Raw genomic sequence first — 24,610 nt, 5'->3', positions numbered from 1 at the left:
CTAGGCAATATTCCATGTTCTGGATTGGTGGAGTCAAGACATGTTTGATTACATTGCACCTATTCCGACAGATATCCTGGTACTGTTGCTTCTAGATGCCACCATTCGCAAGGATACTGACTCGCATGGCAGCATTCCTATTGTTCTGGCGTGGGATCCTATTGTTCAGCTGGTCAATATCAGCACCACCCCTGTCCACATTGGTTCTTTTCCAAATCCACTAATCAAGCCTCAGGAAATATGGCAACCAGTAGTTATTCAATTCTCCAATGCATCTCAACGTTTTCTCTCCACACGTCACACGTGGCATAAATTTCCTACCCTCCATGATTCGTTCAATCCTGAACTGATGAAAATACTCGTGGTCGAGAACTTGTCATCCTTGTCTCCTCCATCTGGGCCATTTCTAATTGGTTCCAGCATGGAAACTGTACCTTACCTTATGTGAGCAGGAAAACTCCATTCAGGCTTCTCCCTGCGGCTGGCTTTTCTCGCGTGGTGGCCATGACACCGCCGATCGGAGCAGACGAGCCAAGGAATCTGTCATGAACTATTGCACAGCGGTAATCGACTAGATTCCCACTAGAAAATCCCAAAATGCTTCATATAGAGCAGACAGTTAGGAACAACATGAAGCAATGCCATAGGTACCTGTGCAAGGGGACAGGCCATGTATATCACGTGGCTAGACACTCTCTACTGTAAATGAACGCTAAGCCTACTGTAGCAGCTTACCAAATCTAGTCTTGGGGGGATCCTTACTATCTCTGGTCATCGGGCTGGCTCCGACACCCAAAGCGGATCTTAGATTGGGTTCAGTCTATCTTACACTGAATCTCAGAACCACCAAGCCTGAGTCCATGACAAGTAAACAAGGAACTACCTAAGATTCACAAGGCCACAAGGCCATACGTGGGGTCACTGCAGGTCCTGCAGTAGTGTCAATCACTGGTTTACCGATATAATCAATTTCTCATATCATACACTAGGGAGTAAAAACATGCTACCAAGAATAGAAACTTACAATATGATTGACATGGAAGAAAGGAAAAAGACACAGTAGTCCTTGGACCTCACGACAGGTCTGATTGTGCCTACCATTCCTTCTTCAGACCCGAGAAGTCCTTATCCTGGGTCACAGCATCGCCCGCAGCCTCAAACACCCTGAGAATCTGGGAGGTCCTCAGCTTGACATGACTTAATGTTGATGGCCTCCGCGGCCTGCTCTGCAACAGGCTTCTCATCCGCTTTTGCTGCTTCATCGGCGATCTGATGTAGCCGCTTAAGCCAATATAACCTTCTCCAGGGACTAATCTACCAGGTGCTCGTCGACCTAGCTCCGACTGGACAAAGGTGAAGCCACCTCTCCCAATTGTACTGTGAGAGCAATTATTCCATAGGACATCCGATAGAAGTATGATGTTATGCTGGTCTCTCGGATCCAGGCACATACAGATGGGCGTAACGAAGCAATAGTAAGCACATGGATTGCTCGGCGAGGATCTTCGTCATCCGGCTCATTAGAGCTGCCAAGGGGACGCACCGCCTCAAATTTACTACGAAAAAGAATCAGGGCAATTTGAAAAGCCGATCGTTCGCAACGCGCGTGGATGCAAGCTTAGCAAGGAAGGACGCTGCTTTTGGGACATCTCCTGGCAAGGCATCTTCGTGCTACGATCAGTACGTGATTGAGATGGCTTTGACGTATGGGATGAACTGCGGCACACGCTATCGGCCCCTTTCCACGCTCAACTTCCGAACTGACATGGAATTCTGCCACTCCGTACGCTGGCAGGATCCGTAACTAACTGAATACCCTGCGCAGCAATCTGATTGGGACGTGTCGGTCAATCGCCTGTTCACCAACGCTCGATATCAGTGCTGACACGCTGGCCGATCGTGGCGAGTAAAACTTACTCCATCGAGAGGCCAACTCTCGAAAAGGCGACTATCCATGAGCGGAGTCAATGGGAAACTGGGCACTTGCTTGTCGGAGGTTGCACCTCGGGATCAGTCGAGTGGGGAACATGACCGGATTCTCAGAGGTCAAAAAGATATATAAGACTCGACGCTCGCTGCCTCGGTTTTGGCTTTCGTTTCCAGAATTTAGTTAGTTGGTGTCCGATTGTTTCTTTAGAATTAGAATAAAGTAGTGCGGAGTTAAAGCTTCTTGAATATATCGACCCGTACTAGAATTCTCATGGTGGACATCGCTTAGCTGCTGCTTCACTTTGAGGCCAATCCCCTAATTGGGATAGGAAGGGTTACATCACATTTAGCCGGTCTTGGCTAGTGGCTGTAGTGGTGCTTAACTCAGGGACTAACCGACAGGTAGTCTTAAACTATCTGATCTGGTTGGTCGAGGCGGTTTAGAGGCGATGATCCTGTGGGTCATTTGTTGGGTCTAAATATCCGCCAAGTTCGCCAACCCTACTAATCTCCACCACGAAGCCTTCGTTTGACTAGGCCACTAGGCTGACTGGGTGACCCGTTCAGGGATCCTATCCTTGCCTGTCTGGGCAAAATGCCCGTAGTCTCTAGTCTCTCCCCATGTGGGCTGAGGCAATCTCTGAGCCACTGGCTCGCCGCTGGCTCAGTCTTCCGCCTGGGGGAGGTTCGATCTTCTCCTTACCTTCCCCAGGTATCCCACTTTATCATTGTCGCCATTCTCCCACATTCTCGTCATGCAACGAACATGGAACAGCTGGTGTTCCCTTCGGCGGACGATATCGGCAGTCGCCATTGGCGCTTGCGGTGTTTTCGTCTACTTGATATGGTTTGGAATGAACTCGGATCGTGATAATGTGCCCCCGCTCCTCACACAACTCATCCCAGCAGGCCACTGCACCTGCCAATCATCCACTTCGTTTCAATGCGCCGACTGCCTCACATGTCTGGCCTCGGCACCGCCATCGGAACCAGAACACCTTGCAAATTGGAGTTTCCAGTACGGACGAGACGACCAGAACCTAGGCCTGAGCCAGAGTCAGTGCCAGGCAGCATTCCCAGGTCTCTTCCAGGATATTCACCGAGGAATCGAGTATTGGAAGTCGCGAGGAGGCATATCAAGAGACGATCTGAATGCAGTACCATTCGAGAATGGTATGGCCCGCGCCATCATCTCCAACGGAGATTTGTATGTCGTGGCGACAAGAGCAAAAGGGGACGACCACCGGCGCAAGATCCTTGGTACCCTGGGATCTATCCATCGCGCGCTCTCCGCGTCCTCGAATCGTACCTCGCACCCCACAATCGAGTTTACCTTCTCGATCGAAGATCGCGTGGATGACGTTGACGCGGTCGGCCAGCCGGTCTGGGTCTTATCAAGAAAAGCATCCGAAGAGTCGGTCATCTTGATGCCCGATTTCGGGTACTGGTCCTGGGCCAAGAGTAACATCGGCCCATACGGACAGGTCGTAGAGCGCATCATGGCCGCTGAGTCCAAGCTGAAGTTCGCGGATAAGGAACAGAAGCTCGTCTGGCGGGGGAAGCTGAGCTTTGCACCAAAGCTGCGTCGGGCGCTCTTGGACGTTGCACGAGGTAAGCCTTGGGGTGATGTGAAGGAGTTGGACTGGAGCAAGAAGGCCAACTTCTTGTCGTTGGAGGATCATTGCCGGTACATGTTTATCGGGCATGTCGAAGGTACGTTCTCTTTCACCTCGACTTGCTGTCCAAGGCTAACAGGTATCCTCGATATGCAGGTCGCGCTTACTCGGCATCCCTCAAGTACCGTCAAGCCTGCCGGTCAGTCGTCATTGCACATAAGTTGCAGTACATCCAGCATCACCACTATCTCCTCGTCGCCTCCGGTCCGGAACAGAACTACGTGGAAGTCGAGAGAGACTTCTCCGATCTCCCGAAACGAGTGGACGAACTCTTGAAGAACCAGGACCAGGCAGAGCGTATAGCCAATAACAGTGTCACAACCTTCCGAGAACGGTACCTCACCCCAGCTGCTGAGGCATGTTACTGGAGAGCTCTGTGGGAGGGATGGGCTGAAGTGTCGGCGAATGTCACCCGCGACGTTGAACGGCCGCCGGTGGACAGGGGACTTCGGTATGAATCTTTTGTGTTGCTGGACAGTAACGATATGTTCAAATATTCATTTGGGTAGGAGTAAGAGGAATGTGGTGGATATGTATATAATAATATAGCAGTCGATATAATCGCTGTATGAATGACAAATATAATGAGACGACTGCCTTGCAGGTTAACATCAGCTGATCATCAGCACTATATCATCCCTTGTTGAATTGATCTTATAGTGATGCATCACCACGTGGCTCGGTCGTCTATCCAAGTTGATAGAAGCAAAGCCACCACTGTCGGCCAACCTAGATGCTACATGCCATATAAAGCTCTGCTCGCTCAATAGAATCGATAGAGCTCTGGCTATCTGTCTGATTAGCTGTTACTCGTAGTTTGACAAATGCTAAAGTCTGCTAAAGCAAGCAAAATCCACTCTATGGACTGTGGCAAGCATATCAACTCGTGACCGTATCATTGACTGGTGGAGATAAAACTCCCATCAACGTACTACTACCTGACCAGGATGCCTTTCACCATGATGAAGTCAGCATTCGAGACAGCACAAAGAGGAAGGTAGTATCGGTTAAACCTGCCACCTCTGAGTCTTCGATTGCGCCAGGCAGTCAACAGGAGTCGCATTCATTCAGCTCGAGGCCGTCTGTATAGTCTGGGACTATGTCAGCAAGGCCCCTATAATGGGCGCCATCTAGGCCACAGTGCAGCCAGGGTCATTTCGAAGGATTCGCAGTGACCACTTCCAGACTACCAATCTGATCATAGGGAAATCGCTCAAGGTACCTGGCTCTATTTGGAGAATCTCATAGCACATACCAACTCCCCGCTCGGCATACTACGTTCATGCGTATTTAGCGGCTCTGAATCCTTCAGAGTCTTAATCCCCGATATTGCCTAACTGCGAATTGCATGTATGCAGCTGAGAAAAATCTCCTCGTTTCCCTTGCAGCGGACCCACCTTTATACTGAATACATCAATAATTTCATAAATACGGCGGTGTATTGGTGATTGTTAACACCAAACAACAATTTGATACAATACAATGTTACTTTGTATTATACTAGTGTATTATACTAGTGTATTGCACAGTATTTGTCTAGTGCCGCTAATTGGGGATTTCAGCCCCCATATACTCATACTTCATGAAAAAAGGCCTGGTAGTATGCAAATGATTTATATTGCATGATAGTTCAGTAAAGCAGTCTTGGTCTCATCTTTCAATCCAAGTGCCTTGTCACCTCACGAACTGCCCCGACTCTTCTCTACTGGACTGCCGCAGTACATCACAATGAGCTCCTTCCCGCCTCCTCCGACTGAATCTCTAGGTGGGCAGCCTATGTCGCAGAATAAGTGCATAGAGGCTAACATACCGTCATTCCAGAGTGGGACAAGCTCGGGCTTGCGCCTATGAATGGTCAGTATCTGTCCTACGATTCGATGCAGTGGACGCTGACTGAGAGCCTCTGCGCATGTAGTGAACGCTCATGTCGAGTGCGATTACTCTGTGACCACGGGTCATTGGTCTGAGCCCCGACTGGTGGTTGATCCTTTGCTGCGGATTCACGGTCTTGCCCCAGGGCTCAACTATGGTATGTGCACAGAACAAAGCCATTCAGGCCAATCTCTAACAATGTACTAGGTCAACAAGCGTTCGAGGGCATGAAAGGTATCCTGACACAAGACCTACCTATCTATGGCTTCTGTATGGATATCGGAACTGACTATGGATCAGCCTATCGTGATCCCCAAGGACAGATCCACGTCTTCCGCCCCAAGGACCACGCGGCCCGTCTGGCTCTGTCATGCTCGGCCATTGCTATTCCTGCAATCCCAGAAGAACTCTTCCTACGTAGTGTCAATTTGGCCGTTGCCGGCAATGCGGAGTATGTGCCCCCACACGATACGGACGCTGCTCTGTACATTCGGCCCCTCGCCTTCGGATCCGATGCTTTCTTTGCTGTCTCTGCTGGTACGGGGTACAAGTTCTGCATCTATGTGCAGCCTTACAAAGCCTATCATGGCAGCCAGCCTATTCCAGCCCTGATTCTGGAAGACTTGGACAGAGCTGCTCCCAAAGGCGTGGGCCATGTCAAGGTCGGCGGAAACTATGCCCCTGTCCTAAAATGGAGTGACCAGGCCCGCGCTGAGGGCTTCTTCATTACCCTGCACCTCGACAGCCGGACCAACTCCGAAATTGATGAATTCAGTACATCGGGATTCCTCGGTCTGAAGAAGACCGGGGAGTCCTTTACAGTGGTTGTGCCCAGTAGCCGCTCGATTCTGAAGAGCGTGACAAGCGACACGTGTCTGGACCTGGCCAGATCCTTGGGTTGGAATGTCGAGGTTCGCGCGGTAGGTTTTCACCACCTCAATACATCGGACTCTGGCGTTATATCTATGGGGATCTGTGGTCTGGATATCCTAACCCGCGTATAGATCCCATATTCTGAGCTCCCCTACTTCACTGAGGTCGTGGCGGTCGGCACTGCGGCAATGTTGGTCCCCATCAGATCAATCACCCGGAGGTCCACTGGTGAGACTTTTGTGTTTAGTACTGATGGCCCCGGCGATGGTTGTAAAACGCTGCTGCAGGCTCTTGTGGACACTCAGAAAGGAAGAGCCAAGTCCAACGAGAACTGGCTGTGGCAGGTTTCGCCTGTTGTGGAGGGTGCTGGGGATACCAACGCAGCATAATGACTGACCCACAGAGTGACGTGGTGAGGGAGACTTGGATGATGCAAGTAAAAAGCCAGTCCGACGTTACACATGCGGAATGATCAGGCATATACGTAACAGAGATGCTCTGTCCTGTGGCTGGTGCAGGCAGAAAGATTTATCGGGGTATTTGATAGTCGATCATGTACTTAAGAGTAACGATTCCTGAATGACTTTTCTTCTTCCATACTTTCTTCACATTGATGGGCTTCTCGCTTGTCTATCTACATTTTTAGTCATTTATTAAAGGCACATAAAGACTTCTGTTTTGTATGTTGTGCAGATTATCGCCAGCACATCAATCTATGAGTCCTAGGGATTCATGCCTTCATTTTGGCTGTGTTGGTATTGCTGAAGTTTGCAGGGTCGTTACCTCAGACATCATCCTGTCTTGGTGCCTTAATATCAAGGCAATCAGTATTTGCACATGTCAAATCAGCCACGTATACCTGCAGCGCCAATTCCTGCACTGCCAGGGGAATTCATGACACACAACTGCTAGTCAGACAATATGCAGTCCTCTTTCTGAAATGGCAAATGGACGGCAGGGCTCCCTAATCTAGCTAATAATAGGCGCTAGTCCGCACCCGCACAGAATCCAAGACACGTTGTTTCGTTAGGAAGGGTTGTAAGTGTCTAGGCTTACATTTCATACATTACATTGTTTAATACATACGTACGTACGTACGTATATACATACATACATACAAAACATTGACTTCATACATACCGGTCTTACACCAAATACGCCATTGCATTGTCCGCCAGCATCAAGTATACAGTGTCCACCATCCACACCATGTATGATTGATAATATCTCTCAAAAAAGGCGCGATCTAATCCTCTAGTTTCTCGCGTCATCCTTGGTAGCGAGTAACCAAAGATGCTACTGCACCGTGGGGGCCGGAAGTACCGTCCACGGCTGCGGCCACATGGCAGAGAGCATCCAGATGCCTGGGTGGAAGCAGGCGGCTGATATGAACTAGTTGCTAGCACCGGGCATGGCAACCCAGTTAGGTGGATGTTGGAATCTCACATGCTGACGGAAAGTATTAATCGGGAATGGCGATCAGCGAAGGATGAGTTGTCAGACCTGCGCCTCTCGAGAGCATTCAGCCGTCCTGAAGCCAAGGTTCTGTGCACTGGGACCGATTGTCGAAGGTCAACTGACAGGAAGAGAGCCCATTTTTACTGCCGTACTTGACCCTTCTCTGATGAAGGGAAGTTCATGCTTCAAGTGCCTAATCTGACTCTTCTCGAACGGCCAACCTCGACTTGCGCGGAGGTACCATGGCGGTGGATATGGATGCCCAGCGCAAGCTGGCTCGCATATTGCTGATTGAACTCATGGCGTAAGTAGCTGATGTGACGAGCGGGAAAGCTTGTAAAGAACAGTGACTGACAACTAGGGTCGTCAAGATATCAATTCGCCTCCCCTGTACGATGGATTGAAACTCAAGACGTAATACTTTCGCGCAAGGAATGCGACAAGATCGTCGAAATTGGGCCCAGCCCTACACTCGTTGGAATGTTTCAGCGGACTATAAACAGCCTGTATCAGACTCAGGAGTGCACAAGACCTAAACCTCGCCGACTCTTAAACTCAGAGAGGGACACGAAAGAAGTCTACTTTGAACACGCTCCTACTGCTTCAAGTTTCAAGCCGAAGGAGGAGCAAAAGAAACCAGCAACCCCAGTCACCATATCGACTCTGAAAACAGAGCTGGCACCTGCATCAGTATCCGTGCCGGTATCTGTGTCGACACCGACATCAGTGCCAATAGAACTCGAAGACCAGAAAGTCAAGGCGCGGGATATTGTGACAACGATAGTGTCCAGAGTGCTGAAGAAGGCAGCATCAGATGTTGACGGGACAAAGTCGATCAAGGCTCTTGCTGGCGGTAAGTCGACATGACACTAGCCCTTCGGCAATTTCTCCGGATGCTGATTGAATTTGCAGGCCGATCGACATTGGAAAACGAAATCGTCGGTGATCTCCATGCGGAGTTCGGCTCGCTGCCAGAACGCGCAGAAGACGTACCTTTGACCGAACTGTGGGATGCGATCCAGTCAAGCCACCATGGAACGCTGGGCAAAGTGTCCACGAGCATGATCAACTCGCTTTTCACTTCCAAATTACCCAGCGGCTTCACTACAGCGATCGCGCGAGATCAACTCAGTTCGCAGTGGGGACTCAAACAGKGACGACAAGACTCCTGCCTACTTCTTGCGGTCACAAAGCAGCCTGCCACACGAATTCCTACAGAATCTGATGCAAAAGCATTTATTGATAGCGTTGTTGAAAGCTACACCTTGAAAGAGGGCATTTCTTTGCGCACATCTCATGCCGCTACGGATGGAGTCTCAGCTCCCGGTGTAATGGTCGACCCGGAGGCTGTTCGAGCACTGTCTGAGTCGCAAAAAGCGTTGTCCAAGCAGCTCCTTGACATATATGCATCCGATGTTGGTCTAGACCAAGGCGCGGATCGGCGTGCATTGGACGCTCTCCGTCATGACGTCGAGACAAGACTGCAATCGGAACTGGATCTATGGACCGCAGAACATGGAGAAGACTACGCGAACGGTATCCGTCCACGTTTTGATCCCCTCAAGATCAGATCGTATGATTCTGCGTGGAACTGGGCCCGCCAGAGACTCCTCGAGTTTTTCGATCTGGCAACCTCCGTTCAGCGGGGAGACGATGTCACTCTCGACCGCCATAGTGTTTCGCAATCCTGCTATGCAATCGCAAATGCAGCGGATGAGACCATTCTTCCGGTTCTAGATGAGATGATGACCAAACTGCGCGACCATACGCTTCTGCGCTCCATTTTGACTGATCTCGAGGCAAATTGCAAACAAACCCTAGAGTTCGGACCAGTGTTCAAGGGGGCACCCAGGCAAACGGCGCCTTGCACGACCATTGATGAGGATGGAAAGATACAATATCTTGAGAAGAATCGCTGTGGCGCGGCCCCATTTGCTGACCTGGCCATGCCAACATCCGAGACAGTGGAACCTCTTCTGCACTTGAAGGAAAAGCACGCACATGGATGGCAGTACAGCCACACATTGACGGCACGGCTCCATGATGCTCTCAGTCATGTGGAGAAACATGGTGAATCATTCAGTGGCCAAACAGTGCTGATCACAGGTGCTGGTATTGGTTCCATCGGGGCTGCCATGATCCGACATTTCTTACAGGGGGGCGCCAGAGTGGTGACCACAACATCCTCACTCTCTCCCGAGGTGGCCCGGAAATATCAGGCTATCTACATGGACTACGGTGCCAGGGGTTCCCAATTAGTCGTGGTTCCGTTCAACCAGGCCAGCGTCCAAGACGTAACCTCTCTGATTGAGTACATCTATTCACAGAGCGGTCTTGGGTGGGATTTGGACTACCTGATTCCGTTTGCTGCCATTAGTGAAGCCGGCCGAAAGCTGGACTCCATTGACTCGAAATCGGAGCTAGCCCATCGTCTGATGCTGACAAATGTGCTACGCCTGCTGGGCACCGTCAAGGCCTGCAAGGAAAAGTACAACTGTCAATCCCATCCCACACAAGTGATTTTGCCTCTGTCTCCCAATCATGGAACTTTTGGTGGCGATGGTCTGTACAGCGAATCCAAACTGGCGTTGGAAACCCTGTTCAATCGGTGGCATTCCGAGGATTGGCAGGACTACCTGTGTGTCTGCGGTGCGGTCATCGGATGGACACGAGGCACCGGTTTGATGAACCAGAATGACCTCGTCGCAGAGGGCATTGAGTCTGCCGGCATGCGGACGTTTTCCCAGGAGGAGATGGCTTATGCCCTGGTCTGCCTGTGTCTGCAGAGCATCAACGAGCTTTGCCAAGAGCGACCCGTTTACGCCGACCTGACCGGACGTATGGCAGAAATGCATGGACTTCCAGAGAAACTGCAGGGCCTGCGTCAGGAACTCAAGGAACGGAGTGAGATTCAAGCAGCGCTGTTCACAGAGTCTATCCTAGAGCAGCAATATGTGATCCCAGGCCAATCATCCGTACGGAGGACCACCAAGCCGGAGCAGCTCGAGCAAAGAGCTCACGTCCGCTTGGACTTTCCCAGGCCGCTTGATTACGATCGAGATATTAGCTCTCTCCATTCAGATCTCCACGGAATGGTCGACCTACACCGGACTGTAGTTGTGACTGGCTTTTCGGAGTTAGGACCCGTGGGCAACGCTCGCACGCGATGGGAGATGGAAGCATATGGCCAGTTGTCCCTGGAGGGCACCATTGAAATGGCCTGGCTCATGGGCTACATCCGGCACTTTGCCGGAACAATAGATGGAACGCCGTACTCCGGGTGGATAGACGCGGCGACGAAGAAACCAGTGGCCGATATTGATGTCAAATCAATTTACGAGGAGAGGATTTTGAGCCATACCGGCATCCGTCTCATCGAGCCTGAGCAGAAGCCATTCCTACATGAGATAATATTGCAGGAAGACTTGGAACCTCTCCATGTGCCCGGGTCACTCGCAGAGCAGATGAAATCAGAGCATGGAGAGTTCGCTGATGTGCAGCAATCCACAACACCGGATCTCTTCAAAGTCCAGCTTCGCAAAGGCGCGAGACTCTACATCCCTCGCGCAATGCAATCCAAGCAGACGGTTGCTGGACTCATCCCGACTGGTTGGGACCCTCGAACGTACGGTATCACCGAGGATATCGTGACTCAAGTCGATCCAGTGACGCTGTTCACGCTGGTGTGCACTGTTGAGGCGTTACTTTCCTCCGGCATCACTGACCCTTACGAGCTTTACCAGTACATCCACGTCTCCGAGGTGGGAATATGTATCGGTTCGGGGCTTGGAGGGGTGTCTTCCCTCAACAAGATGTTCAACGGGCGCCAAACCAGTCACGACATCCAGAAGGACATCCTCCAGGAGACTTTCATCAATACGACCGGTGCTTGGGTCAATATGCTTTTGCTCTCGGCGAGTGGACCCCTTCGCACCCCAGTCGGCGCGTGCGCAACAGCCATCGAGTCCCTGGAATTAGGGTACGATACCATCGTCACGGGCAAAGCTCAGTTCTGCTTGGTCGGCGGCTGCGATGACTTTACCTCCGAGACCTCTCAGGAGTTTGCCAACATGAAGGCGACCAGTAACGCCGAAGTGGAAATGGCCAAGGGTCGAGCTCCTCACGAAATGTCCCGGCCAACCACCAGCACTCGCAATGGTTTTGTGGAATCTCAAGGTGCCGGGCTACAGGTCTTGACCACGGCGGCACTGGCTTTGAAAATGGGCTTGCCAATTCGCGGCATCGTCGCTTTTGTCAACACATCCAGCGATAAGGCCGGTCGCTCTGTGCCAGCTCCTGGCAGGGGAGTCCTTACCAATGCCAAACAAGTTGCCTCAAAGGTGCCATCGCCTCTCATGAACATCCGCAATCGTCGGAAGAGGTTGGAATTTCGCCTTCGCCAGATTGCAGAGGCCCGGGACGTGGCCTTGCAGGATCTCGAGTTCGAGGGGGCTGCAGTGGTGGCCCAGGACTCGACCGTGGATGTTGGCACTTATGTCAAAGAGCGTCGCCAGCAGATTATGGCTGACTTTGTTCGAGAAGAGAGGGAATGTCGCTTCAGGCTGGGCAACGACTTCTGGCGGAACGATCCATATATTGCACCTCTGGCCGGTGCGCTGGCTACTTGGGGACTGACCATCAACGACCTGGATGTGGCATCCTTCCATGGTACGTCTACCGTGTTGAACGATAAGAATGAGTCCAGCGTCATCCAACAGCAACTGCGCTCGCTGGGTCGACGGCAAGGCAATCTCATCCTCAGTGTCTTCCAAAAATACCTGACCGGCCATTCCAAGGGCGCCGCGGGAGCCTGGATGCTCAACGGGGCCCTCCAGATGCTCGATTCCGGACTGGTCCCTGGCAATCGCAATTCAGATAATGTCGACCCGGCCCTCAAGGAATTCGACCTCATCGCTTACCTTCAACGGCCGATCCGCGTCCGCGATCTCAAGGCTGTTTCCGTGACGTCCTTTGGATTCGGCCAGAAGGGAGCGCAGGCCCTATGTATTCATCCCCGGTATCTCTTTGCCACTATAAACCGGGAAGAATACCAGGCTTACATGGACCGCTGCACGAGGCGACAGAGGAAGGCAGATATGTATTTCTACGAGGGAATGAACGGCAATTCCCTCTTCAGGGCCAAAACAACGCCGCCATTTGTCCCATCACAGGAGACGGCCGCGTACCTCAATCCGGCGGCTCGCTTTACTTGATGATATCCCTATTTCTATTGTGTCTAGTTGTTCTTTATGACTTTATCTTGAGCTTTTTGTACCGGCGTAAACTCAATATATCATATTTGACGTTCAGATCAAAATTCATCGTTCGCCTTCTAACAGCTCTTTCGACGCTTCAGCCGTACTGTCGAGGACGCTTTCTTGAGCATTTCCTCCTGCCTAACTAGGGTAGACTGAATTGGCCTTAGTGCAGAGGCAATCCCTGTCAGTGCTCATGCTTGCTTACTGCCTTAAAAAATTCTCCGCGTGTATATCCACAAGCTGTACGGGGTAGTATCCACTAAATTCTCACAAGACCTAGTCTTTAGGCCAGTAGACAATGTCTCGGAGCTGGTGGGGCGTCGAACGGGTAAAACCTCCGAATATAGTGATTAATGTCAATTAGTCAATATCGCCTACAAGCCATATTAATCTAGCTGTTACAGCAGGGGTCTGTAAGGCCTATTGATATTGCTGTAAGGATGTATCCCGTAAAGTACGCTTGTATCTTACGTTGGTATCAATGGACATGAGGTATCTGTATCAATACAATCGCGTTGTATCTGTATCCGTGGCTAATACCAATACTACACATCGCTTACCATCTCACCTACTTCGGCAATACACCTGGCTTGTACGGTGAAAAGACACCAACCAACAAGGCAGGCAAATGGCACGAGGGCTTGAATGGTCAGGATTGAGAGCTGAGACGGGCAACAGGCGGTGCAATGTAAGATCGAGGCTCAGACTCGTGGACTGTTGGATGACTGGGATGGAGTATCCACCCCGTAGGGAATAATGAAAATGATACTGGACAAGCGAGGATGGTCGAAGACGTGCTTATGGTCTAGTAGCAAAAGCTGTAGCATTGTCAGCGTTGGACAGCTTCCATCTATATTGCTCAGACTACAAGGTCTGCACAGTAGGTGATAGCAAGCTCCATTCCTACGCCATTTCCGCACACACAACCGGAATCATGGAGAGCCCGTGGTCGTCGCTGGGATCTCAGTTATCATCTTCTCCCGTTGCTACGCCATGGGAGGAGCTACAGCAGCAGCCTCTTTCTCAGGATGAACTTCTGCTCCAAAGTGGTGCTGTTCAATGTTCAATTCCGGTTTCCCATCACCTGGCTCAGAGATGCGAGGAACTAAAAGTAATATTCGCCAGACCAAAAGTGACGTCTTCAGAAGATCAGCAACAATGTTCAAGTTCTCTCGAGCTGTGCTCCTCCTTTATGAAGCTCATCCTGGACTGTATAAATGAGGGATCCTCGAACTCTTCACTCGAAGTGGCCATCCTCAGAGAAGTCCTGAGATTTGTCCAAACCAAAGTACTTCTCAATGAGAATATCAACACCGTCCTGGCGTCCGTGAGCGGAGGCAAAGCTCTGGATACCTCTATTCTACGCACATATTTCCAAGCCTGCGCCGTCACCAAGCACAGATGCACTTCCGGGCCCAGTCAATTCCTCGCAAATGTGCAAAGAGGCCACGCACGACTGTTTGCTCTCTTCAATGGTCAGGGGGTGGAAACCTACTTTGACGAGTTGGCTGAGACTTACGGCATCTATGAAGAGCAAATTACACCTCTCATGCATCTGCTGTCTGATACCCTTGTCCGTCTAGCTGCGGATGACCGGGTCAAGGACCTGTTTTTGCATGGACTCGATGTCAAAACCTGGCTCAGCACTCCAGAGTCTCGTCCTAAAGTCGACTATCTTACTACTGCTGCCGTCAGCCTTCCTCTCATTGCCGTCTCTCAACTGGTTCAGTACGCCGTTGTGTGCACCAACCTGGATATCTCCCCCGGAGAACTGCGGCAGTTTCTGTCTGGCTCAAGTGGCCATTCCCAGGGAGTCGTCGTGGCATCCTTCATTGCTGCCGCTGATTCGTGGGACGGCTTCTACACTGCTGCCCAGCAAGCCGTTGAAGTCCTATTTTGGATCGGTGCTCGGTGTCAACAGAGTACAGCGACCTTCGCGTCAGGCTTGCAACAATCTCTCCCGTCGTACATGCTCAGCGTCAAGGGACTTTCTCAGAATGCTTTGCAGAAACAGATTGACAAAATAAACGCACATCTTCCACCGCTTGAAGCCGTTCATCTCGCTCTGGTGAATGGGCCGCAACAGTTCGTCATCGCTGGGCTGCCGCGCTCGTTGCAAGCACTGGAGAAAATGCTTCAACTCCAGAGCCGCGGTTCGTCTCAGGCAACGAACCCCTCTCGGGTTCCTTTCAGTCAACGCGCTCCACTCATCAGCACTCGGTTCTTACCCATTGCAGCACCTTTCCACTCACCATACCTGCAAAGGACAGAGGAGATACTCCTGCAAGATCTGGCATCCTTCACTCTCCGCGGCGTCGACCTTGGGTTCCCGGTGTATCATACGGAGACTGCCGAGAATCTCCAGAGCAGCCCGAATGTTATTCCACAGCTCGTGCAGATGATCTGTACGGGTCGTGTACAATGGGAGATGCTGCTGCGAAAGGCCTTGCCCGAATTCACCCATGTCTTGGATTTCGGCCCCGGAGGAGACGCAGGCGTTGGCAGTCTTGTCAGCCAGCAGCGAGACGGCACGGGTCTGCGCATCACGGTTATTTCTACTCATAGAGGCTTGAATTCACACCTAAGCTACGCTGGAGACCTGTATTCGCGGCGTACTGCTGTTCGATACAATCCGATCTGGGGCACTGCTTACGCTCCATTGCTCGTCCATTCGCCCACGGAAACCGACCTTCTGGTAGACACCAAGTTCAGCCGACTCCTCGGTCTTCCACCCGTCATGGTGGCCGGCATGACCCCAACAACTACGGCTTCAGATTTTGTGGCCGCTATAGTCAATGCTGGGTACCACGCCGAATTGGCATGTGGCGGGTTCCCAGACGCCGACAAGATGCGTCAGGGAATCCTGTCACTCACCGCGGCAATCGCTCCGGGGCGCGGGATTACCTGCAATGTTATTTACGCCAACCCACGAGCTATGGCATGGCAAATCCCCTTGCTCGCTGAACTGCGTCGATCTGGAGTGCCTATCACAGGGTTGACTATCGGGGCTGGTGTGCCGTCTCCGGATATTGTGCAAGGCTATATTGACGACCTGTCGCTAGAGCACCTTGCACTCAAGCCAGGCTCAAAAGAAGCAATCGATGCGGTTTTGGAGATTGCACGCGCCAATCCAAATTTTCCAATTATCCTGCAATGGACCGGAGGCCGCGGAGGAGGCCATCATTCCTACGAGGATTTCCACGCGCCCATCCTCGACCGGTATGGCCAGATCCGGTCTCATTCCAACGTGGTTCTCGTTGCGGGCAGCGGCTTCGGGGACGGAGAGGGTACTTATCCCTATCTGAGCGGCTCATGGTCAGAGAAGTTCGGCCGTCCTCGCATGCCATTTGACGCGATTCTCCTTGGCAGCCGGGTAATGGCAGCAGAAGAGGCGCACACCAGTCTCGCTGTCAAACAGGCCATCTGCCAGGTCCCTGGGGTCGTGGACTCCGAATGGGAGGGCACATACAAACGGCCCACCGGGGGAATCCTGACTGTGCGCTCAGAAATGGGGGAGCCAATCCACAAGTTGGCAACCCGAGGAGTGATGCTCTGGGCGGAGCTAGACCGGGACATTTTTAGTCTACCTCGGGAAAAGCAGAAAGAGGCTCTCCTGGCTCGCAAGGAGTATTATATTCGACGTTTGAACGAGGATTTTCAGAAAGTGTGGTTCGGCCGCGATGCCACCGGAGCAGCGGTAGACTTGCAAGAGATGACTTACGCTGAGGTGTGGCAGCGTCTAGTTGACTTGCTATATCTGAAACACTTGCAGGTATGGATTGACCCGTCTTTTCAGAGATTGGTATGGGACTTTACTCGACGCTTGGAGGAGAGACTTGGTCCCAGTGGGTCAGAGGAAAGGATCGCAGCAGTTCTCCAAGATCTTGCTCAGCTTGACCAGCCTGAGCAGCTCCATAAGGATCTCTTCGGAAAGTATCCTCAGGCAAAGACCGAGATTCTCACTGCAGCGGATGTTGAATACGTGGTTTTACTTTCTCGGCAGCGCGGGCAGAAACCAGTCCCCTACATCGTGACCTTGGACGAGGACCTGGAGTACTGGTTCAAGAAAGACTCACTTTGGCAATCGGAGCGTCTCGAAGCAGTTCCTGGTCAGGATGTTGGTCGGGTCTGTATACTTCATGGACCAGTTGCCGCCCAATATACCAGCCGACCAAATGAACCTGTCAAGAGCATTCTAGACGACATTCACAATGACCATGTGACACGAATTTTGCAGGAGCAATACTCGGAAAATCTTGCGGTTATTCCTTCAACGCGAGACACTACAGGTTCTGACCAAATCCCGTCGGTGCTCGATGGCTTTGTCGTTGATGAGCAGGAGGACGGTGCCGTCGTAATCTATGCAGCAGCGGACCCTGCCCGCCAGCCTTCATCGGAACAGTGGCTGAAAATGCTCTCAGGAACATCCTCTGCGCCATGGTGCCGTGCCATGTTCACGGAGGCGATGATAGTTCAGGACCGAAAGATGATTGGTAACCCTATCCATAGACTATTTGCCGGGCGAAGAGGTCGAATCGTGGAAGTCCGGAATCCAGAATCTGCTGAGCTGCTGGAGATTGTCGTCAAGGAGGTTGAATATGAGAAGACAGCCGGGGAAATCAAACAACGCGTGGTCGCAAGTGCCTCACTTCGAAGAGCTTCCCAGGCCGGCCAGGTTATTCTGACTCTTTGGGACCACCCCGACTTGGGCAGAGAGGCAGTGCCATTGGAGTTTCGATTTGAGTACAACCCACAGCGTGGTGCTCCAAGCATCACGGAAGTGGTGGCCGGCCGCAATGCGCAAATCAAGCAATACTATCAAACCCTATGGATCGGAAATCAATACATGGCTTTATCCTCTACATCGGATCGTGTCTTCCGCGGCGAGGACGTTATACTAACACGAGAGATGATCCAGCAGTTCGCGGAGAGCATTTGCAATCGCAACCCCAAGTACACGTCGGATACTTCTGAACTCCTGGATGCGCCTCTTGACCTGGCCATTGCGGTCGGATGGAAACCTCTCATGAGTTGCCTGTTTCATCCGATCGTGTCTGGGGATATGCTTCGACTTTTACACCTCAGCAATAGTTTCGAGTACTGCGACGGCGCCGAGGCACTGAAGGAAGGTGACTGTCTCTCCTCAGAAGGACGCTTGGTCTCGATCAGGATCAAGAAAGGGTTAGGCAAGGTGGTCGAAGCAGATGGAGTGCTTCATCGCAATGGCACGCCTGCAATCCGGGTAAGGAGCACTTTCATCCTTCTGGGTGAGTACAAAGACTACGAGAACACGTTTGCGACTGAAGAAGAGAAGCTACGCATGACTATATCCTCGAACAAGGACATTGCTCTCCTACAGTCCCGGCGGTGGCTCTTGTTGAATGAAAACGTCGATCTGCATGACTATCTGCACGAAAACATCGAGTTTCAAGTCAGAAGCCGATACTCGTTCCAGGACTCAGATAGCTGGGCGTATCTCTCTGTGGAGGGGCATGTCACCTACCAGCCAGTGACTGGGCCATCTCGGACGTTGGGATCCATCAACCTCTTCGGTGACTCCTACACCAAGAACCCAGTAACAGACTATCTACAGAGACATGGCGGTCAATCTGGCAGCACCTCTCAGCCACTGTCCCAGACTCACACTCTTATTGAGGACCTGCAGGTTACCATTCCGGATCATGCGGACCAATATGGGCAGGTTTCTGGTGACTGCAACCCGATACACCTGTCGGAGCTCTTCGCTAGCTACGCAGGACACGACGCTCGCGTGACTCACGGAATGTTCACCAGCGGGTTGGTGCGAGCTCTGGTCGAGTCGCACGTAGCACAAAGCGATCCCTCCCGAATGAGGTCCTGGTCGTGCACCTTCGAAGGCAAGGTCTCTCCTGGAGATACGCTGAGCATCAAGATCGACCATGTGGGTATGTCGCGCGGCAACCTATTGCTTTCCGTTCTAGTACACAACGCATGTTCAGGCGTCAAGGTCCTTTCGGCACAATCCATGCTACGGCAGCCGATGATGGCATATGTTTTTACAGGCCAGGGCAGCCAGCAGCCCGGCATGGGAATGGAACTCGACAAGCGGAGTGCAGGTGCTCGTTTAGTGTGGCAAACTGCCGACAAGTATTTTGAGAGAACATATGGTGAGGCCCCTGGTACTCCGTTGAAAGACATTTTATCTGACTAGTGTAGGATTTCCCATTACCCGGATTGTCCGGGAAAATCCAAAGACCCTCACGGTATACTTTGGAGGAGTCAAAGGCCGTGCAGTCCGCGAGAACTACATCTCTCTCACGTTTGACACCGTCAGTGAGGATGGAACGGTGATTTCCAAGCGAGTCTTCCCTGATATTACCGCATCAACTCGATCATACACGTTTCGATCGACCAACGGCCTGCTTCATCAGACGCAGTTCACGCAGCCTGCTCTGGCCCTTATGGAGATTGCACGATTTGAAGACATGCGTGACAAGGGTATCGTCAAGGAAGATAGTTTGTTTGCTGGTCACTCGCTGGGCGAGTATGTGGCGCTGGCCGCAATGGGCAAAATCTTCACCGTGGAGGAAGTCTCTGCACTGGTTTTCTACCGTGGACTGACGATGCAGAATGCTGTCAAGAGAKACGCCGATGGCGCCACAGACTACTCGATGTGCGCTGTCAATCCAACTCGTGTCTCCAAGCAATTCAGCGAAGAGGACCTGCACTGGTGTGTGGCTGAGATTGCGCGCAGCACTGGTGGACTCCTCGAGATTGTCAATTACAACGTCGCTAACACACAATACGTCTGTGCCGGAGATGTGAGTTCTGCAAATACCTCAGTCGTGATATCACCAAACTAATCTGTATATCTCTCCAGCTTCGCGGGTTGACCACACTTTCGGCGGTCCTGGATGCAATCGCATCTGGCTCACTGAGTATCTCTTGTGCCGAGGAAATGCAGAACTTCATCCAGAAGACTCTGGCGCATCTTGAATCAGCAAAGAAGCCACTAGTTTTGCAACGCGGCCGAGCTACAATCCCTTTGAATGTCAATGTACCTTTCCATAGCAGCCTTCTACGTCCGGGGGTGGATTCCTTCCGTTATCTCCTTCAGCGGCATATTTCGGAGGCGATGCTCGACCCTCGTCGACTCATTGGGAAGTACATCCMCAACCTCGTTGCCAAGCCTTTTGAGCTCTCCAAAGAGTACGCCCAAGGCATTCTGGATCTGACCAAAAGTCCTGTTCTGGAGAGTATAATCCAAAAGGTGAGTTGAAACCAATTGTCACATCTAGTTCTAGCACTAAAAAACGCTTTTCTCAGTGGCCGATTTCTGAAGACCGACAGGATAGGGAGCTATCTTGCTGTTGAAGTGTTGCGGAGATATATATATCGTAGCATTTACAGAATTACATCTTATTTTTCCTTACCAAGACACCTCAGAACACTTCATAAGAGTGTAGTGTAGTTAGACATCTGGTAATGACCACTTACTCTGTTTACCACTCTGATTTACTGCAGAAAAATGATAACTCGGCCTCGTAGGAGGGGAAAAAAAAAGGCGGAAAAAAGGGACAAAAATATGACCTACGCAGGATTCGAACCTGCAATCTCTTGATCCGTAGTCAAGCGCCTTACCATTGGGCCAGCAGGCCTACATGTTATAACTAGCAAACTTAGTAAGTCGTCTTTACTTCCATGAGCCACGAGTCAATCGCTGACAAACCAAATAGGGTGATCCACCACATTTGGGGCTATACAATATGATAGCCAGTTAGATCAACTAGCCCGTACTTCGTAGAGTATACTCCGACCATTCTGCACAAGGGCCAAGAGGTTGTGACTGGAGCTGCATGCTTGATCTAGGAGTAATCTGCACAGTGCCCAAAAGCGAATGTCAGAATTTAGTACATGCAGAAATAATTTAGAGGACATTGCTTTGGGCAGTTAAATTACATGCAGGATATGTTGTAATTACTGTTCTTACAAGCCTGTATGATATTGTGTATGGTAATGTATGTCCCACTGTACGCATTCGTACAGGAACAGCTATCTATTACAAAGTATGCTAGCATCACAAATCTTTCTAGTCAAACAAGACAGGCTCAGCAACACCACGGGCAACCAACAAGCATCTAGACAGGACGGAAATGAGAATGGCAGCATCAGCTCGCTTAGACTCGTGTGGATCAAGCATCAGATCCTAGAAGGCTCCTGGCTGCCCTTGGCGGATTCCGTAGTCAATCGAAAACATAAGTTGCCAGGGGGAGACTTGCAGAAATTTCTCCTCACCAAGTCCCTTCGATCCTAGAACTAGCATTGGAAAGGTCGACAAGATGATCGACTCTCAAGTGGTTTCGACTTTCGCTGTCAAGGGACTCTTACTGGGGCTCCTTGCGCTGAGCTGCACCGTATGTCATCTCCAGCCTTGGTGCTATGGCGTTGCTAAGTTAAGAATGATAGGCAGCGGGAATTTTCGTTCATCGACTCTTCTTCCACCCGCTGGCAAAGTATCCCGGTCCCTGGTTTGCAAAGATCACCACTCTTTATGCTGGCTATCATGCATGGCGGGGTGATCTGCATATTGATATGTGGAGATGCCACGAGAAGTACGGTGAGTGGTGCCCACTTCTTAAAGGTTGATATACATACTGACACTGTTGGCTCTCTTTAGGTGATTTTGTCAGATATGGACCAAATAGTCTCCTCGTCAACACAGCAGCTGGACTACAAGGTATGTCATGTTCATCCATGCGACTATAGAGGGTTCTGACGAGACGCTCGTTCTTACAGATATCTACGGACATGGGAAGAACTTCAAAAAGGCTCAGCGCTATGCCGCCATGGTACATCGGGCTCCGAACACATTGACCGTCATCGACAAGAAGAAGCATGGCAAGAAGCGAAGAGTCATCAGTCAGGGCTTCTCTGATGCAGCTCTCAAAAGTCACGAGCTTGTTATCCTGGAACAGATAAAACACTTGTGCACTCAGCTGAAGGCAGGCAAGGGAGGTCAGGCTGTCCCTGTCGGCGTGTGGTCGACCCCGAAGAATATGGGTAGAATGAGTATGTCCCGCATCAATCTATCAAGTCTGTGAGAGAGATAGGGCCACTAACTCACAACGCTTGCAGCCGACTACTTTGCCTTTGATGTGATGAGCAACATTATCTTTGGTGTGCCGTGGTCAACCTTGCGCTCTCCCACATACCGGTTCGTCCCCGAGGTCATTGAGAAGTCCAACGTTCGAGTCGGTACTCTGGCTCAATCGCCCGGGCTCAGTCTTTTCCGCCTAGACAAGTACCTCTTCCCCGAAGCCATCAAGGCACGAGATATCTTTATCAAATTTGTCGACGAGATGCTCACCCAAGGCATCCAAGCGGCAGCCAAGACGGGCAAGGGAGTCTTCGCCACCCTGGCCAATGCCAAAGATCCCGAGACTGGTCTTCCGCTGCGAAACAGAGAACTGGGCGGCGAGAGCGCTACTCTGATCGTTGCTGGTATGACTCACTGGATTTTGGGCAGCTTGATAACTGTACACTAATCCGGTTGCTTGATTAGGGACCGATACTACATCCACCGCCATGGCGGCATGCTTCTTCTATCTGTCACACAACCGGGCTGCCTATGAACGTGCCGCAGCCGAAGTGCGCAACGCCTTCCAGTCCTCCGACGAGATCCGTATGGGTGCTCAAATGAACCAGTGCACTTTCCTGCGGGCCTGTATCGACGAGAGTATGCGCATGTCCCCTTCTGCTGCTAGCTCACTCTGGCGTGAGGCCGAGGAGGCCGGTGCTACCGTGGACGGTCAGTACATCCCTCCTGGAGTGGATGCTGGCACATGTATCTACAGCATACACCACAACCCTTCCTATTACCCCCAGCCCTTCAGCTTTAAGCCAGAGCGCTGGATCGCCAGCGAGTGCCGCGCGGTGCAAGGGGATGTCGGTCTGGCTCGCTCTGCCTTCAATCCCTTTTCTATCGGGCCACGCAGTTGCATTGGCAAGAGCCTTGCATATGTGGAGCTTCACCTCGCTCTGGCTAATGTTCTCTGGGCTTTCGATCTCCGCTTGGCGTCCGGAGACCTGGGTAAGATGGGTGAGGGTACGGAAGATGCAGAGTACGGCCGTCATCGGGTCGATGAATACCAGCTCTGGGATCACTTGACCGCTGCTAAGCAAGGCCCTTACCTTGAATTTAGTCCTAGAGTCTAGATTGATTATGCTGATGATGCTGTGCTGATTGAAGGGTTGTGCGGTCATGTTGAGATTGTCAAATTGTGAGGGTTGGTTCTGCTTGATGTCCATTAACGTACAATATCTATCCACAAATCTATACAAAATTCTCCTTATAAGGAATAACTGCTGCAGTAGAGCAAGGTGTTCTACGATGACATACGCCATACATGCTGGAAATGTAGTCATTGTGGACAATGACTTCTATATCGGCTATCTCTTCTTCTCCACCTTTGACACTTCGTAATCCCCCAAGCTACCCCTCATCGATCCAGTGGCCAGACGTAGCTGAGGAGAAATTTGTCAGACAAACCCCTCAATGGACGGGATCAAACCCATCATTGCATGACCGTTGCATTGGATCTGGACTCTCGCGTGGGAAATAATTCCCCGATATCAGCTTACGCCAGGCCCCCACTCCATGCTGAAGGAGCCTCAGCCCTAGGTACTGAGTTGCTGACACAAAGCTGACATCCATCCGCAGTCCACGCGGGAACGGTCTATAATCAGCAGAAGGCTGAGACATTGCTCGTGTAGGAGCATTGGCAGGGGTATTGCCAGGATCATGGCTCATGGACAGTTCCCTCTAGGCAGTACCCTGTGGGCTCAATGGCCCCATTATCCGAACTACTTACTGACATTGCAGGAGGGGGATGCAGATTTCGACAGGGGGTGGGAATACACAGAATCGACGGCTATGTAGTGGTGTGGTATGGATACATGTATGTATGCTAATACATGCGTATATACCGGACACCGTATGTGTATCCGTGACAGATCTTACGTACGGTAATGCTTTACAAGTTAGTAGGTATTGTTGTAATACCAGTATATTGACCCACAAAGTCCACACTAAACAAGATGCATTGCACCGTCGGGCACTATATCAGCAATCATACACGAATGACTTCAACCCGCCTAGCAATGAGGAATTCGATGGGATATTGGGGGCTGTATCTATTACCACATGGCGGAGCCCCGCTGCGGATTAGTGCTTACACGTATGTTCTGGACTTGGTATCCGGCCGTGTGGAATCCATGGTGTTATCGAGGCGAAGACGGGAGGAAGCACTACTTGAAAAATTTTACAAAGGATAGATTTAGATTTTTGTCCGGGAGCATCAGGTCAGCCTCAGAGCTAGTGGGTTAGTCGGGCGAATTTGAGAGTAATGCCTCTACAGTGGTCTCTAACGGCTTACATGGTGCAAGGTGCGCGACTGACAGGAGGGAGATTAATGAGGATGGGTGTGAGAGCGAGTGTAGCATTATACACTAAGTAATGATCTATATATCGACCCAGATTTCGCACCCTCTTAGAAACGGGATAGC

General features: G+C 51.2%; 5 protein-coding genes and 1 non-coding gene across 6 annotated transcripts; 5 read left to right on the top strand and 1 right to left on the bottom strand.

Annotated features, from left to right (window-relative positions):
- Positions 1 to 2,684: 2,684 nt before the first annotated feature.
- Asppvi_001641 (uncharacterized protein) lies at positions 2,685 to 4,114 on the top strand (the record flags this gene model as incomplete). The annotated part of the gene is made up of 2 exons (XM_043297934.1): positions 2,685 to 3,642; positions 3,702 to 4,114. 2 exons carry the CDS (start codon positions 2,685 to 2,687, stop codon positions 4,112 to 4,114), a joined length of 1,371 nt encoding a protein of 456 aa, XP_043153869.1.
- Positions 4,115 to 5,333: 1,219 nt separating this feature from the next.
- Positions 5,334 to 6,739, top strand: Asppvi_001640 (uncharacterized protein; the record flags this gene model as incomplete). The annotated part of the gene is made up of 5 exons (XM_043297933.1): positions 5,334 to 5,370; positions 5,427 to 5,459; positions 5,521 to 5,634; positions 5,685 to 6,397; positions 6,482 to 6,739. The coding sequence occupies 5 exons, from the start codon at positions 5,334 to 5,336 to the stop codon at positions 6,737 to 6,739; spliced, it is 1,155 nt and encodes a 384-aa protein (XP_043153868.1).
- Positions 6,740 to 8,050: 1,311 nt separating this feature from the next.
- Positions 8,051 to 13,021, top strand: Asppvi_001639 (putative PKS/NRPS-like protein biosynthetic cluster; the record flags this gene model as incomplete). The annotated part of the gene is made up of 3 exons (XM_043297932.1): positions 8,051 to 8,112; positions 8,180 to 8,661; positions 8,721 to 13,021. The coding sequence occupies 3 exons, from the start codon at positions 8,051 to 8,053 to the stop codon at positions 13,019 to 13,021; spliced, it is 4,845 nt and encodes a 1,614-aa protein (XP_043153867.1).
- A 979-nt stretch (positions 13,022 to 14,000) lies between these two features.
- On the top strand, positions 14,001 to 20,324 carry Asppvi_001638 (putative PKS/NRPS-like protein biosynthetic cluster; the record flags this gene model as incomplete). The annotated part of the gene is made up of 3 exons (XM_043297931.1): positions 14,001 to 19,212; positions 19,262 to 19,866; positions 19,926 to 20,324. 3 exons carry the CDS (start codon positions 14,001 to 14,003, stop codon positions 20,322 to 20,324), a joined length of 6,216 nt encoding a protein of 2,071 aa, XP_043153866.1.
- A 307-nt stretch (positions 20,325 to 20,631) lies between these two features.
- On the bottom strand, positions 20,632 to 20,703 carry Asppvi_001637. Its single transcript has one exon. It is a non-coding gene; the product is annotated as a tRNA-Arg (tRNA).
- A 681-nt stretch (positions 20,704 to 21,384) lies between these two features.
- Positions 21,385 to 23,260, top strand: Asppvi_001636 (cytochrome P450; the record flags this gene model as incomplete). Its single annotated transcript, XM_043297930.1, has 6 exons — positions 21,385 to 21,459; positions 21,512 to 21,662; positions 21,723 to 21,782; positions 21,842 to 22,114; positions 22,181 to 22,546; positions 22,608 to 23,260. 6 exons carry the CDS (start codon positions 21,385 to 21,387, stop codon positions 23,258 to 23,260), a joined length of 1,578 nt encoding a protein of 525 aa, XP_043153865.1.
- Positions 23,261 to 24,610: the final 1,350 nt, after the last annotated feature.

Source organism: Aspergillus pseudoviridinutans (genome assembly GCF_018340605.1).
Source record: "Aspergillus pseudoviridinutans IFM 55266 DNA, scaffold_1, whole genome shotgun sequence".
Lineage (NCBI taxonomy): Eukaryota > Fungi > Ascomycota > Eurotiomycetes > Eurotiales > Aspergillaceae > Aspergillus > Aspergillus pseudoviridinutans.
This window is presented reverse-complemented; position numbering and strand designations above follow the sequence as displayed.